Source organism: Thunnus albacares, chromosome 12, assembly GCF_914725855.1.
Source record: "Thunnus albacares chromosome 12, fThuAlb1.1, whole genome shotgun sequence".
Lineage (NCBI taxonomy): Eukaryota > Metazoa > Chordata > Actinopteri > Scombriformes > Scombridae > Thunnus > Thunnus albacares.
Window position 1 is genome coordinate 23,469,591 of NC_058117.1, and position 14,862 is coordinate 23,484,452.

The following is a 14,862-nucleotide window of genomic DNA, read 5'->3' on the forward strand; positions in this document are numbered from 1 at the left end:
TCTTTTTTTTCTCCTCATTAAGAGTACTCTATAAATGCTACATAAATATCATCTTTGTTCAAAGAGCATAAAATTACTTTCATAAATCACAAAACACTGAATTCGCCGATTTCAAGTTGAGACAATCAGAGTCAGATCAGTCTTTGAATGTGATTTTTTTTTCCCCCTTCTGATGCTGGTACCTCTTAATTAAATAAATTAAGGCTTTGACAGCGAAATTAGTTTCAAACTCTATCACTGATGCAGGATATGAGTGAACAATGAACGACCTTCATATCATTGTACGTTTCAGCTCACCGCTGCTCTCAGCAGTGACGCCGCTCTTTCTCGAGCCAAAAGGTGCCAAATGCTGCGCTAGCATTAACCGTGACGGTCCTGTCATGTCTAAATAAAGTCATAGCAAACTTTAACGTCACAGAATCCTACGTCTCAAAAAGCTTTAACAGATGGGTGAAGGTTACGTATCCCATGTCTAAAAAGGGGCTGTAAAGCATGACATAAAAACATTTTTCTGAATTCTGGGTATGTTTAGTTATTGGGTGCTCAGTAATTCACAAGAAAAAAAAAGCTAAATCAGGCATGATTAAAAATGTATACAGTGCAAATATAGATTTTCCGTATTCCCTTAGATCATCTTGGAATCTATAATTTAAAAGTAGGTCCACACACTAATTTCTGCTCCTCTAGAAGTTAATTATATAAACAACGTTTTGACCTGAATTTCTTTAATTGCCATGTCATAACAGCCCCGAAAATCAATGTTTTAAATTGCGGACAAGAACTGGCTGAGTGACTCACAATTAACAAGCTTGACCATAGCGAGCAGGTTCGCATTGAGAACGAAGACCAGGGGGTCTGGGCCTCCCTCCTCCAGCTGCTGCATGAGGACAATCTCTGACGGCCTCTCCTCCACTGCATAGTCTGCAGGTGGGTTGGTGTGGAGTAAAAGAAGAAGAAGAAGAAGAAGAGGAGGAGGTGGGTGGAGGGAGGAGTCAAGGTAAAGTTAGATAAACGGACAGGGAGAATCAAGGGATGAGAGAGGGTGGAGATGTCAGAGTGAGAATCAGAGGGGAGGTGAAAGATGATAAAGGAGTCACGCATGAGGTAAGAGAAGGAAATGATGATCAGACCAAGTTAACAGCTAAATCCTTTAAAACATCATCACAGCATCCCCCGTATATAAACCCCCTCCTCTACCTTGTTGGCAATGAGTGGTCGAAACATGAGCCGTGAAACTAAAGCACATGAAAAAAAATAAAACGAGCACAAACACACAGCAGCTGACAGAGCAATGAGGAGGCAGCAGAATGGTGAGGATGAGGGCAAGCACCTGTGATGTGGCCTCCCGTACCTCCTTTGACGCCGGTGGAGATGAGGATGGGAGGGAGCCCGTCCTCCGGGATCAGACTGAGGGAGCTGCCCACGGGGCTGCCCACCGGGGCAACAGGGGTATGGGCTGCCTGAAGGTGGAGAGGAAGGGGAAGAGGTGTGTTCTTAGATGTAGGTTATAACACAGATGTAATAATAGAGCGTAGTATCCCAGAGGGCGTTTGTGGCCGTGATCATTGGTACGACAGGTGTAATACAAGTAAGTACATGGCGTAGCCTATAATCACAGTTAAATGTCCACTTTGGGGCGCTATGGCTCATATGGAACAAGCAGCATTACACGTCCACTGTTTGAACAGTTAAAAATAAAAATAATAATGTACATAGTATATATAGTATTTAAGGAGAAAGCCAGAGCGATCGCCGATTAGCTTCTGGGGTACGTCAGATTCTGGCTTAATGGCCGTTGTTAAAAAAATCTACCTGTTTGACAAATGACAGTAATAGAAAAAAAATGCCCTAAACTGTTGTACTTAAAGGAATAATTTCCATAAAGTTAGGGGACTTAAGGAACACAAATATCACAAAAAAAAGAGGTGGAGATATCCTGACTCTTAGTTCCCAGTATGGGTCAAGCTCCAACAATACTGGATCCTACACTTCCCATAATGCAACTTGATAATGTCTTTGGTAAATGTTCACATTATTCAAACACAACGCCACCAGTTCTTAAGGCAAACTTTGTGTTAAAAGGTTATTATTCTGAAAGCTGAGACTACTCAAGTAAGACCACCTGATGAAGCTCCTCATCATCATGCAACATTTTTCTGGGCTAAGTAGTTCTTTCCATGATTAGTACATTCATTTTCACATGTAAAATTGATTGAGTGTCCTTTAAATAACCCTACTGGCCTTCTCTCACCTAAATCACTTTTATTCAATACATTATAAGCTGCTAAACCATGAAAACAGTTAGAAAAGCACAGCAGAGAGGAGTCCACTTTCCCACTGGTGAGCTAAAATACTAAATCTTAACTAAAATAAATAAATAACCAAATCTTCACTTGAGCAGAACATTGGCAGCAAATTCAAATTCATGCATTATCATTGAGTTCATGCCAGTATGAAGTGTCACGGCAGCTGTGTCATGTGAAAAGTCTTGATTTTATATACTCGGGTTCTGTCTGCGTAGCGTCAGCAGGCCGTCTGAGATGAATCCTTTTAAAAGCTTCGACAATCACTCGGTTAAGCAGGCCGTGAATCATCCTGACAGTTGGCATTCAAGCCCAATGTGAATGTGCAGCACAACAGAAACGACCAAATTCAACTTGCTGTTCTCTTATTTGTTGTGAGGCAAACTTGACTCATTAGTCAGTTATGCTAGCTTACAGTGAACCAAATACAGTACATTCCAGCTTTGAGCATTGAGCAGTCTACTGGGGAAGCTAATTCTGATTAAGCCTTTGAACTTTGTTTACTGCGTGTTTACTGCGGTCCGTGACCCAGCCAGTAAAACCACCAACAATCCCACAGAAGGAGTTCTTTATCTTTCTCCAGCTAACTATGGAGAAGCTAATATGACCGTACAAGCAATCGTAATAGCATTAGCTGTGGGTGAATGCCTTTCGTGCCAAGCCTACCTCTGAGGACTCAGAACTGGAGGTTTTGTTCGAATATGTAGAGATGGCCAGTGATTGCGAGGGGGCGGGGCTGGAGGTCGCGGGTTTGGGGGACTCGGCTGTGTCTCCGTTAGGTAGGACCCCATCGGCAAACCAGACTCTCCTCTGCTCCCGTGAGAGGGACCCTAAAGGTGACATAAACACATTTTAGCTCTTTGTCTTTGTGTTGTTCGAGTTTGAAACTAAACAAAAAACTTAATGTGGTGGGGACACATTATAACTGTAAGAGGTGAAAAAGTTCTAAGAGTATTTTTATCCCTGGTAAAGGTCGTACCCTCGTTGCCAGGCTGTTTCAGGACTCCCACAGGCACCATGACAGTGGGAGGGGGAGAGCTGAGCACCCCAGAGGCCTGAGCTTGCTGCAGAGGGGGGATGGTGGAGCAGTACTCTGCGGGGTTGTTAGGGTTTGGACTCTGGTTGCTTCCAGTGACCTGTGACTCCCATGATTGAGCTGACAGAGACAAAAAGATCACATGTTCAATCTTTTATCATCTGTTAGCTCTAACTGTTGTGCAGGACATCAAACAGGTAAACAAGTGTTTAGTAATAAAGATGAGTAGTAAAAATGGCCAAATAAAAAGAATCACTAGACTATAGTTTGTCCATATTCTGTATATCTCTGAAGACATTTCTCACTGCATTTTGACCTGTCATAGTAAGAAAATCAGAGGTGTTACTAATTTCATTAATCAGGCTCTGTTCCAATAAGTGGCGCAGCAAGGCATTTCACTTAATATGCACAATATTTTACCTGTATGAAATGGAGTCATAATTAATGTCATTGATTAAATCTGTGCTTTTCCTGCTGTGAAATGTCAATATGTCTGCTGTAAAAAAGGTATATATTTATATATATATATATATATATAGTTGATAAAAGTATAGATATAATACCAACAATTGTACTGCAGCAACACTATCTACTTACTATTTACTTTTGTTCTCTTTCTCTTCCTGTCATTTGTAATAATCAAGTTTTTTTATTTTTTTTTTTTTTTATTATTTTTTTTTTAAACGGAGCAGTACCTTGAAGTTGCATTTAAACATACAGCGTGCTAAACACAGATTCAGTTGGAGAGAATTAACTTTGCAATGGTGCTCACCACTCGTCAGTGCAGAGTGACAGGTGACGCAGACGCGGGCCTCCTTCCTGTCCATGTACACGAGCCTGCACTTCAGACTGCAGCACGTCGCACAGAACACCTTTAAGAAACCAACACACACACAAAGAAACTTTATTTATACCACATTTCTACAAAGGGTGAGCGCACTGGTCAAAGCTGTGATGCAAATCATGTTCTTCTTTTTACTGTGCAAATTTTTAAAGGGTGAAGAATTGGAAATAAGTTGTGATTAAGTGTGCAGCAAATGCACCATTTTATGGATATTGATTTCCTGTACTTATCCAGAGCTTGCAGATGAGTACAGGGCACTTTACTTTCAATGGATTAGCACCTCATTAGACATCATTATCCAGTAATAGCGTGGAGGATCCTTTTAATTTCAGAGCCTCACAGCATCGTCATGAGCTGATTTGTGGATCTACCAGCCTGGTGGTGGATGCGCTGAGGATCCCGCTGCGTCTATTGTTTGCGGCCCCAGTGCTGGTGTCAGTATTACTGCAGTGCCAGCTCCTCCCTGCTCAAGTGGCAGAGAGTGTGTTTGTTTACCACCATGGGAAATTAAGTAGCAGTCCGGCGATTTTCCAGTGCAGTGTCAGCAACCAGATCTTCACTTTAAAGCATTGTGCCGACATCCCGCCGCACGTGTTGGTGGCCATAATGCTAAAAAAGCTATCTACACACCCACAGAGTTTATCTGCAAAGAAAACAGGAACTCATTTATCAAACCACTGCATTTAATTTACCTCATTTCTCCACAGAGTGCAACAAAGATTCTTGAAGTCACTGATGGGATACAACTCTGTACAATATTTTAAAACTGGTGATGCATTTCTCATCTGTTGTTCTTCATGCAATCATCATTTTAGCCCTTCATTAACCCCTTATTTATCTTGTTTTGTTATCAAAGGTGTTGTTTGTAAATTTTATTTCATTATGCCCTGAAAGATCTACACTGCAAAATGATGAATTAAATTAAAATATAAACATGTTGTGGAGAAATTCCCTCCTCTATCAAGGTTGCCATTATGTGGTGTTTAATGCATTTTAGTGCCAATATTTCAGCATGCTCTTGATGTACTGAGCTTTCCAAAAGCCTGCCTTGACAGGCTAACTTCAGTTCCCAGAATGCCCTTGTCACACCCCGTAGGAGAGGTGTGAACATGTTGGAGAGGTAGTCATAACATAGTAATAGTCATAACAACAACATAGTAACGGCAAGCAAACTTTTTTTGATGTCATGTAAATACAATAAATCTTCTGGTCAACTAGTCTATATACACTAATGCAGGAGTTGAAGTTGCATCACTGCCTTTTTCTGATGGTTTCTGATTCTGCAGGACAAACCCTAGAAAGTAAACTTGACTGTTGATGTTTTAGATTGTAGAAACTCATTATTATAAATGTAGCTGCACTGGAATTTTCTCAGTAATGGCACATTGTCTGATTTTTTACACCCAACAACTAAATTGGCCCAGAAATGCACGGTACACTGCGCTAATGACTGTCTTTAGCTGTGTTATTAGTTTGGATTGTCCACTGACCTTGCCACAGGCCCTGCAGTGGTGTCTCCTCTTGGTAAAGGTGAACTTGACATCACATTTCATACAGACAGGAGCTTGTGAGTCGGGCACCCACACAGGTGCAACCTCTCCAAGGGAGCTGGCAGGTTTCCTGCCCAAAGCACCCTGTTGACCTGCCTGGAGGTCATTGTCTGGGCTCTCAGGGGGCATCAGGGAAGGAGAGTGGACAGCACTGTCTCCGTTCACTCCAACTGCACTCTGATCAGTCACGCTGCTGACCGTTGTTTCAGACGGCGTGCCTCTCCGACACTGGTTCTCGAGGTTCTTGTTCTTGCTGGACGAGCCAAGCTGATTTTGGACCTGGCCCGACAGCGGCTGTGGGATCTGAAGCTTGAGGGCGACCGGCTGCTTTGGTCGCGCCCCTCCGTAGGGCACGCTGACCGGCTGCAGCCGATTGTTGTTGAGTTTTGGTTGAATGCTACCTGACCCCACTGCTCCTCCATCGCCGCTCTCCTGCTTGCTCTCCTCCATTTCTTTCTCCTCAGTTACAGAGTCCTCTTTGGAGGGGACAGGAGAGGGAGAAAATCCCTCTTCCTCCTCCTCCTCCTCCTCTTTCTCCTTAAGCTTGGAATGGCTCCCACTCTCCTGCTCCAAACCATTAGGAAGGCTTGTTATCCTAAGGAGCTCGTCTGTCTGTCCCTCTGAACCATATCTCCTCTCCTTCTCCTCCTCCTCTCGGACCCTTTCAGGAGACACACCGTTCTCCTCCACCTCACAATCAGCTTGAATGTCTCTTCTCCCATTCAGGAGACTTTCTCCCTGCTCCTCCTTTGAGTTTGCAGGTTGTCTTTCTTGACCAAAGTCCTGTAAAACAGGTGTACCAATCCCTTCTTTGACACCTTCCCCGTTCTGTGTTACCGGTTCCACATTTGGACAAATCTTCTCAGACAGGGCTTCTTCCTGTCCTAATCCTACCTCAAAGGTAAAGTGAGTGTGACTGACAGTGGAGCCTCCTCCTCCTCCTCCTCCTGATGCAGCTCTCTCTTCCTGATGAGGTTTAGCCTCCTGGTCAGAGGCACCGGGCTGGTTGTCTGGAGGAGAATTTATCTCCTTGCTGAGCCCATCGAGTTGTGGGCTGGCAGGGCAGCCGTTCTCCACAGTGCTACAGGCCGTCACAGGGGGCGGCGAGAGGTTGTCTGTGCCCACCAGTTTGCCGATGTTGGGCTGGGGGAGCGGTGGGCTGTGGACGTCTGCCGGCCTCTCCTCAACCCAGGATGGAGGTTCCGTACCGGGATTTCTTTTAGGGTCAGCCCCCGGGGTGGCGCTGGAGGAGGAATCGGGGAGGGTCTTGAAGGGCAGCGGACTCTCCCGGGGGCTGAGGTCTGCGTGGGCCAGGGCGGGGTTCAGAGAGAGCAGGTGGGCCGGCGGGGCCAGGATCTGGGTCCACTTGGCATCCGAGAGAATGGGGGTGTCCGTCTCATCTGGCAGAGAAAGAAAAGAGGAAAACAGAGAATATCTTACTGTACTTGTAGATTTATCTTGTCTTGTTTTGTTCTGTTATTTATTTTTCACTGATTTTTTGTAATATGTGGTCTTGTGTTTCAGTATGTTTTGTATATATTATAATTACAAGAATTAGATGGATATTTGTCTTAAAACCATAGTCCTGAAAAGAAATCAGCTGATCCAATAGTGGTTTCATCCCTCAGTTTTTGAATAGCTTGCAGGTTTCTCTTCACGTTCATGACATGAAACAAAAAAAAAAAAATAAGAGGAAGTGGCTACCAGCAAAGAGATAATGAATCTTCAATAGCAAGACAGGAAGCCTCAAATGAACTGCCACAGAGAACTAATACAAAGATGCACGCTCCCAAGTGATCGAAAGAGCTAAAAATGGCAGGAACAAACCAGGGGACAAATTGAGAAATGAGGTTGGCATGGAGTAGGAAATTAGTGTGTGGATGGACTGGGAAATTCTGAGAAAAGTGGGCCAAACGTCTCCATCACCCCTGGGAGTCATCAGTCAAGCCGACAAATGAATGCTGTGTAAAATGAGCGGAAATTCTTATAATATTTACTCCAAACGGCTTTCTCACACAGCCATGTCAGCGTAACAGCTACCGTATAGCCTTCGCCTCCCTCAACTGGAATTCATGCTAAGCTGTTTTACTATGTGCTGTACCAGGTTCAAGCACACACACACACACACACACACACACACACACACAGTTAATCTGCCAAGCTGGATCTCTGGCAGAGGACACACAGATAATCACTCACAGCCAAAATACACACTGAGCTCACAGCGACATTAAAATACAATAAAATGTGCGTGTGAATCAGCAGGACCGGCATTTTTCTGGGGTCATCGGCGATAAATCCAGAAAAAAAAAAAAAGAGCCTGTCGTTCCTCTAAAATAAGCTGAGTGTTTATAATTGAGAGCTGGGAGTCTGCAGATGCATAGCTCCGTTTACTTTACAATTACCATAAATAAACTGGAACCACTGCTTCAGAAAAAACGCTAATACAATTTCTTTACTTGTTGTGAGCATTAAGTGTGGAGAAAAAAAAAGACAACGCTCTTGCCTTGCACCAATTACACAGTCTCACACAAGCCCAAGGGAAATGGATAATCCAATTAGTCCTTTTCCCTGTCTGCCCACCCTCAGTCACCACCTATAAATGTTACTCAAACTCATCGGGCGGTGGTTCATGTTGTCTGACACCTTGATGGTTTACTCAGGGGTTACGTAACGGCATCTTAACCGCAGCTCTTCTGAAACTTCAATCCCCACAGATATGTCTTGTCTCATCCGTCTTTTCGAAGCACACTGACTCACTGTTTGTCCCCCGTCTCGTCCCCACATCCGTTAAAAGCGCCCGTCCTTAGCCCGTAGCTCACCTTCGTTCTGCTCAAACTCATCCAGCACCTTGTCCAGGTTGAAGGCCTCGGCCTGGAAATAATTCTCCATGGGTCAGGAAGCTCCACCCTGCCGACGGCCGTGTGAACCTAGAAGCGGACGAAACGTGTCTTCAATGACAACTCGTGCTCACATATCCATACTGTATGCATGATGTCCCCTCACGGCCTGAATCATATCTCCTTTTTTTAATATCTTTCTCTTCTACTCCACTTTAATATGACTTCTTTAAGCAGAAATATCCCCTCTGATGCTTATTTGCTCTTATTTCTCATTTCCCACCCAAGCAGTCTTGTCTTTTGTGACCATTCTGGGGTCACAGAGATAATAAAAAGGCAAGTATGTGTATGGTCAAAAAAAGTAGTTTCCTGACTGAATTAACTGAACTTAAAATGCAATAACAAAGTGCTTTACATTCTCCTTAAGCCAACAATGCATAAGACCTTCCTTTACATGAAAAAATGAGATACTGTCTCACATTTTGCTGAGAGCAATACGTTAAAGATTATGCATCCACCTGTGTGATAATGTAGGATTACATAGTTTACTAGTTTAGCCATGAGCAATTTCTCATAGCAGATTCTTTAACTAAAGTAAAGGGAAAAGTAAAGGACATCATTTCGTGTACTATTAAGTTTCGGGTTTTAATGTATTTTAAACTGTTTTTTGACCTTTCTTACTGATGTCTGATGTAATGTTCAAGATTTAGCAATCAAAACCACTTAACAAAACTACAATAATCACTCTTTAGAGGTTAGTTTACATTGTACAAAAATAAAGCCCACATGTAGCTGTATAGGCTAAGCTAAAGCTTCAGGCATGATTTTAGTTTGCTTTTTCATATTCTTTATGTGCTTCCATTGAAAGATGTTGACAATGGCCTCGGGTGCCTCTGACTTAACGTGAAAATACTATTACTACTACTACTACTACTACTACTACTACTACTACGACAGTTGAAACAGTAAAATAGTTTGCATGTTCTTATCACAGGTTCAATTTACAAATGAACTCCACACACTCTATGCCCTGTGAGTTATCCAGGTATAAATTACCTTTGACTCACGTGAAAAATGTGTATATATATATTTAAACCGTGAAATAACTCTCCTCTCTCCATGAGTCCTCACCTGCACAGAGGTCCTCCTCAGCAGTCCCAGGCGGCGTAATTTCTCAGCAGGTTTCCCTCTCAGTTCTCACTTCACCCAGTCTGGCAAGCGCCCAGCGCCCACACCTAACAGGGAGGGGAAACACCATTCAGTAAAGAGCTGCTTTTCAACCTGTGTGGTGAAGCATGTTGTTGTTTGACTGGTGGTTGCACTGTTAGGTGATACAGTGAGTAGGGTCACAGCGAAAAACTGAACTCCCTACATGATTATATACAGTATATGAAGATTATAGAAACTATACAAGTTATCTCAAGTGCCCCTCAAAGTACTCCGAGTGTTTAATCAGTTTTTTGGGCGTATTGACGCTTGTCTCTATTGCAAATCCCACTTTGCTTTAAGTTATGGATGTTCTGCCTTTAAAACACAAGGTGAGAACATCAAACCTCACAATTCATGTAGAAATTAAACAAACCTCTTTGTCTTATCTTTGTATAATCTTGGTATTTTCAAGCATATGAATCACAGCTGTGTTCAAATAACATTAACTCAACATCAACGTTCCCACACAGCACACTGATGATAAATCAGAACAAAATCTTAGATAAGTCTTGGACTCTACAGTTCAAAGATAAACAGCACAGTCTCCATCTTAGCATGTACTCAGAAGCTTGCGTGTTGTACATCATCGAACATAGTGAGCCGTTACCCGTCCGAGCTCGACGAGGCAATCAGAGTCATGGATGGAAAACAGCTGAAGCCTGAATTACTGCACAGTAAACCTGCCCGGTCTGTCCTTGCTGATGAGGAGACCTTGGAGCGGGGATGTGACGTGACGTGATGTGTGTGTGTGTGTGTGTGTGTGTGTGTGTGAGTGTGTGTGTGTGTGTGTGTGTGTGTGTGTGTGTGTAGGGCTGCGAGTGAGTAACAGCCAGGCTGAACTTCAGGGTCATTCTCATAAGGACAAGAGCGACCAGGGATTACACCAGAGACCAAATATTCCGCAGAGCAAAGGCCTCGGAGAAAGGAGCAGAGTCAACATATTTTCCGCTTAGTTTAAGATGCAAGTAGGGGCAGGATGTCAGCACAAAGCAGTGAAGGCACAGGACAGGAGGGATGAAGCTACACGTGTAGCGTATCATAGGTCGTACTGTTTCAACCACATCAGGAACACATCTGAAGGAGGACGCTGATATTTTAAGAAAAAAAAAAAAAGCACTCACTACAAAAAGGCTGTCTGTAAATTATAAAAATCTACAAAATTAATAATCCAGCAGTGAGTGAAACAAAACAACGATGCTTTAATTGGAGCACATAACAAACCTTCAGGCGAGCACAGTCCAGATGGAATATGATGACTCAGTGTAGGCGCAGCTCACGCCAAGTGGCGTCTGCATCAATACAAACACGATCTTCACTCAGTAAAACAAATAACCTTTTAATAAGAATTTCATATAATCACCTTTCTCTACTGTACAGCAGGTGACAACAGTGACTCAACCTACTACCAACTTATGTGGGAGGTTCAGACATCCAACACATGAGGTGTTGCTGCAAAATGTTACATTCATCATCTCGGATTAGGGAAGTCATTTCTCTTGCAATTCAATTCAGATTTTTAAAAAGAAGGAAGTAATAAATGCTAATAATTCACAGTAACCTTTAGGGGTCAAGGCAGTTGAGTTTCCAAACACTGGAATATTACAATGCAGTGACACCAGTTTGATAATTACATGGTTTTAACTACATGAACCAGATTGTGATACTTAATGATATTGATTAAGTCCTCATAATTAGGGCTGGGTATGGTGAAATGTAGCAGTGCTTGGTGGTACGATATTGCACCCGTGTTTTAGTACAGACACCAAAATGATACTTTTTTCAATACTTTTGAAAAAAAAACACAAATCTGTTTCTCCTCATTTTTTTTTATTTAACAAAAGCCAAATTAAAATAGTCCAAGATTTTATTTAACTCAGCAACAACGTGATCAAGACATTTGATGCCAGCTTCTGTATTTGACAGTTTTGGTGCTGTGGACACATTTCTGTTGTGATTTTAAGTTAGTATTATTTTTAGGCATTTTAATGCTTTCTTAGATTACACAGATTTTAACCACACATGGATTTCAGTCAGGTATGTGTGCATTTAGATTTTAATGACTGTAACAGTATCCCCACTGGGAGAGGAAAAATCAAAAAAACTCAACAACAAACCCTCTGTTTTTCTTCTAACGTCTACCCGCTGACCTGCACAGGACCAGTTAAAAACTGTTTAATTCTGAAAATCTGCTGAAAACAAAGTGCTGGAGATAATCCAGGTTGGACAGAGTAAATTAGCTTCACATCAGATGACCCCAGCACTGACTGGGAGCAACATCTAAGCACCAAAGTTGAATCTTTTTATGAACAGCACACTCTGTCCAACCTCTGCAATTTTTACCTCAGTACAGGTTTCACTCTATATTCAATGAGACTTCTTAAATCCTCTCACCCCATATGAGCATTAAAAGCTCCAGTGGACTGCGGGACAGTGCACGCATAAACACAAACACACATGAACACACACACTTCCATGAGGACAGGAGCCCGTCCCTGATTAAGATTTAATTACTCTGCAGAGGCGTTGAATAATGCATCTTTAGTCAAAGTGCGTGAAGGAGTTGTATTTTTAGATGTGTAAACTTAGGAAGATGCTTTAAAAGAGACATATGTGCATGAGAGAGTGTGTCAGTCAGACAGACTGTGGAAAGAAAATAGTCCTGCGGCGACACGATCTTGAGAAAATGTTGTGTACAAACAAGCTACTCCAGACTGTCTGACCTTCAACTCGTCAACTAATGATTCATCAAAAACTGCCAGAGGAGCGATTACATGTGGTGTAGTCTGAAGTAAAACAAGAAAATTAAAGTTCCTGCACAGCTATAATCTAAGTAGCTAAGTTTTTACTTATTTTGCCTCTTCTTAGGTCTGTGTGAGCGTGTACAGACTGTGTTTGACTGACGTCTCTCTAACTATCCTATTAGTTTTGCACGTGTTCAGGAGAAGTTGCACCTTCATCGTTCCCATTGGTTGATAAAGTCTGATGATCTTGTGTCATTCCAGCACGACTCTGCCCAACTTCTACCTGAGCAGAAAACTAATTAGCCAGAATACATGAAAACACCTGTGTGGGTGTGATGGGCTTTTAAGACTAAATGATAGTGCCATCCAACCACTACAAAGATGCACTACAGCTGCATCCAACACAACTGAAGATTATTGCATTTACTCTAATTTAACTATTTTACAGACTAATGACAGATGTCCACCTCAACTTAACAAAACTCTGAGAAATGTTGACAACAGGAAAAAAATATAAAGCAGCAGAAGAAAAGAAAAATGATTATGATGTGAATAAACAAGCAACTCCTCACTTCGGTCCAGACTGAAATGTCACAACAACTATTAGACAGACTGTCTGGTGAAGATTTTGTACAGATGTTAGTGGTCCCCTTAAGATGATTTGCAATAACTTTAGTGATCCCTTAGCTTTTCCTCCTGCGCAATCATCACATCAAAATTTGGGATTGTCCAATACTCTGGATAATAGCCAAAGAGCTGCAAAACTAATGACATTACCATCTGCCTCAGCTGTACTTTGTGTTCAGTATTAATTAGTAACTGATAGCATGCTAACATGCTAAATGAAGATGGTGAACATGGTAAACAGCACACAACTTGTGGAACTTTTGAAGACTGATTTGATCAAAGTCACTGCACAGAGAATGAATCATGAAACGTGTCCCACCTTTATTTACTACATTAGTGTGTGTCAATATAATAGATACTTCTATATCTACAGGGTAAAACATGAATAAGGATGACATGGAGACACGACTGTGAAAAACACCAGAGACTCTATTCTATTTTTACATCAAGCAAACTCAGTTGATCTCCACTCACTACAGTCATGCTCCAGCCTGTACTGTAAGCCAGACATGCTAATAACGAAATGGCCTTACAGACTACTAACACGATAAACCATGCCTGACTGGACAGCCTGGCATGGCAGCGAAATGAAATAAGACAAGGACATAAACAGTGAGGAAGCTCGGACATACTACTGTAGAATGCCAGAGCGGTTCATTAAGTCCCTTCTGTCAGAACAAGACTGTTTCCTGTTGTTGTTTCCTGTGTGGGAACTGCATTCACTTCCTCAACAGTCAGGTGGAAATCCCTTGCAATTATTGCTGTTATTTGACATATCTTTGAGTTCTGTTATTTATCTACAATTCTTTGGATTTAGTTTCGTTGATTAACGCTTCTCTATTTTGGGATGTTTAACTTCAAATGTTGTTTTTTTTCTGATTTCTTGTTTTCTTTCCTTATTATAAATGACTTGGAGTTAAGATATGATACTTAAATTAACTAAAATAAAACACATAACCAAAATAAACTTCACCATCCAACTTCAATCGCTTCACTGCATCATCCTCGTTATCATTGCTTGGCACATTTCCCACATTTCAGGAACTTTCCCACCGACAGAAAACTTTTAAAAAGAGAAGTCAGTTCCTTTATCTGCGTTTCCACCGGAAGAACCAGAGTCTAAATTAAAATGTAGGAAGTTTTAACCCCCAAAAAGTCCCTTTTTAAATTCTATGATTTTTATTAGAATATTTCAACACAGCAACTTTTATAGTTATTGTTAGACAATTCAGTGAAACTGACAGCTCATCTACTATAGGTTAGAATATTCTTCAGTCATCAGTCACTGGCTGCTTTGCTGTAGAAATATGTTTTTAAGCATCTAACTTCATATCAAACATGTTGTTGGCAGCTTTATTAATAATTTCTAATTGTTTCAGGTCTTCTAACATGACGACACTGCTAAATTTGTTGTTTTTGTCTGCTGATTGGCAACAGTGTGAATTTCTCTTTTAAGCTCTTTGGTTAGCATTGTTGTGAATGAAAGTTATCCACAAACTGAGCAGAACAAGTAGCCTTATATGATTTAGAATTTTAGGCGTTGATTAAGCTAACAGTAGTACACCTCCTCAAGAACAGGTGATATTCACCAGGCTGAGATGAGAAATTTAAGACAAGTTTATGCAGTTAAGAGTTTGTTAAATCTGAACGGGAACACTCGAGTAACTACAAGCAAACTGCACAGAAAACAGTAAGCGTAGTTTAGGATAAAA

The 14,862-nt window shown here is 41.7% G+C and overlaps 1 protein-coding gene across 2 annotated transcripts in view; it reads right to left on the minus strand.

The window, feature by feature from the left end:
- The window catches only part of zfyve9a (zinc finger, FYVE domain containing 9a), a 29,169-nt gene that overhangs the window by 10,083 nt on the left and 4,224 nt on the right, over window positions 1–14,862 (minus strand). The window contains exons 2-9 of one of the 2 annotated variants that reach the window (XM_044367739.1): window positions 9,705–9,808; window positions 8,556–8,663; window positions 5,674–7,133; window positions 4,112–4,211; window positions 3,283–3,459; window positions 2,970–3,133; window positions 1,352–1,460; window positions 799–921 (exon numbers count right to left, since the gene is read on the minus strand). In XM_044367739.1, the coding sequence (XP_044223674.1) occupies window positions 799–921; window positions 1,352–1,460; window positions 2,970–3,133; window positions 3,283–3,459; window positions 4,112–4,211; window positions 5,674–7,133; window positions 8,556–8,625 (2,203 nt within the window). In that variant the 5' untranslated portion in view covers window positions 8,626–8,663; window positions 9,705–9,808. Of the gene's footprint in view, window positions 1–798; window positions 922–1,330; window positions 1,461–2,969; window positions 3,134–3,282; window positions 3,460–4,111; window positions 4,212–5,673; window positions 7,134–8,555; window positions 8,664–9,704; window positions 9,809–14,862 lie in introns of both variants that reach the window. The other variant, XM_044367738.1, reaches the window with a different exon arrangement.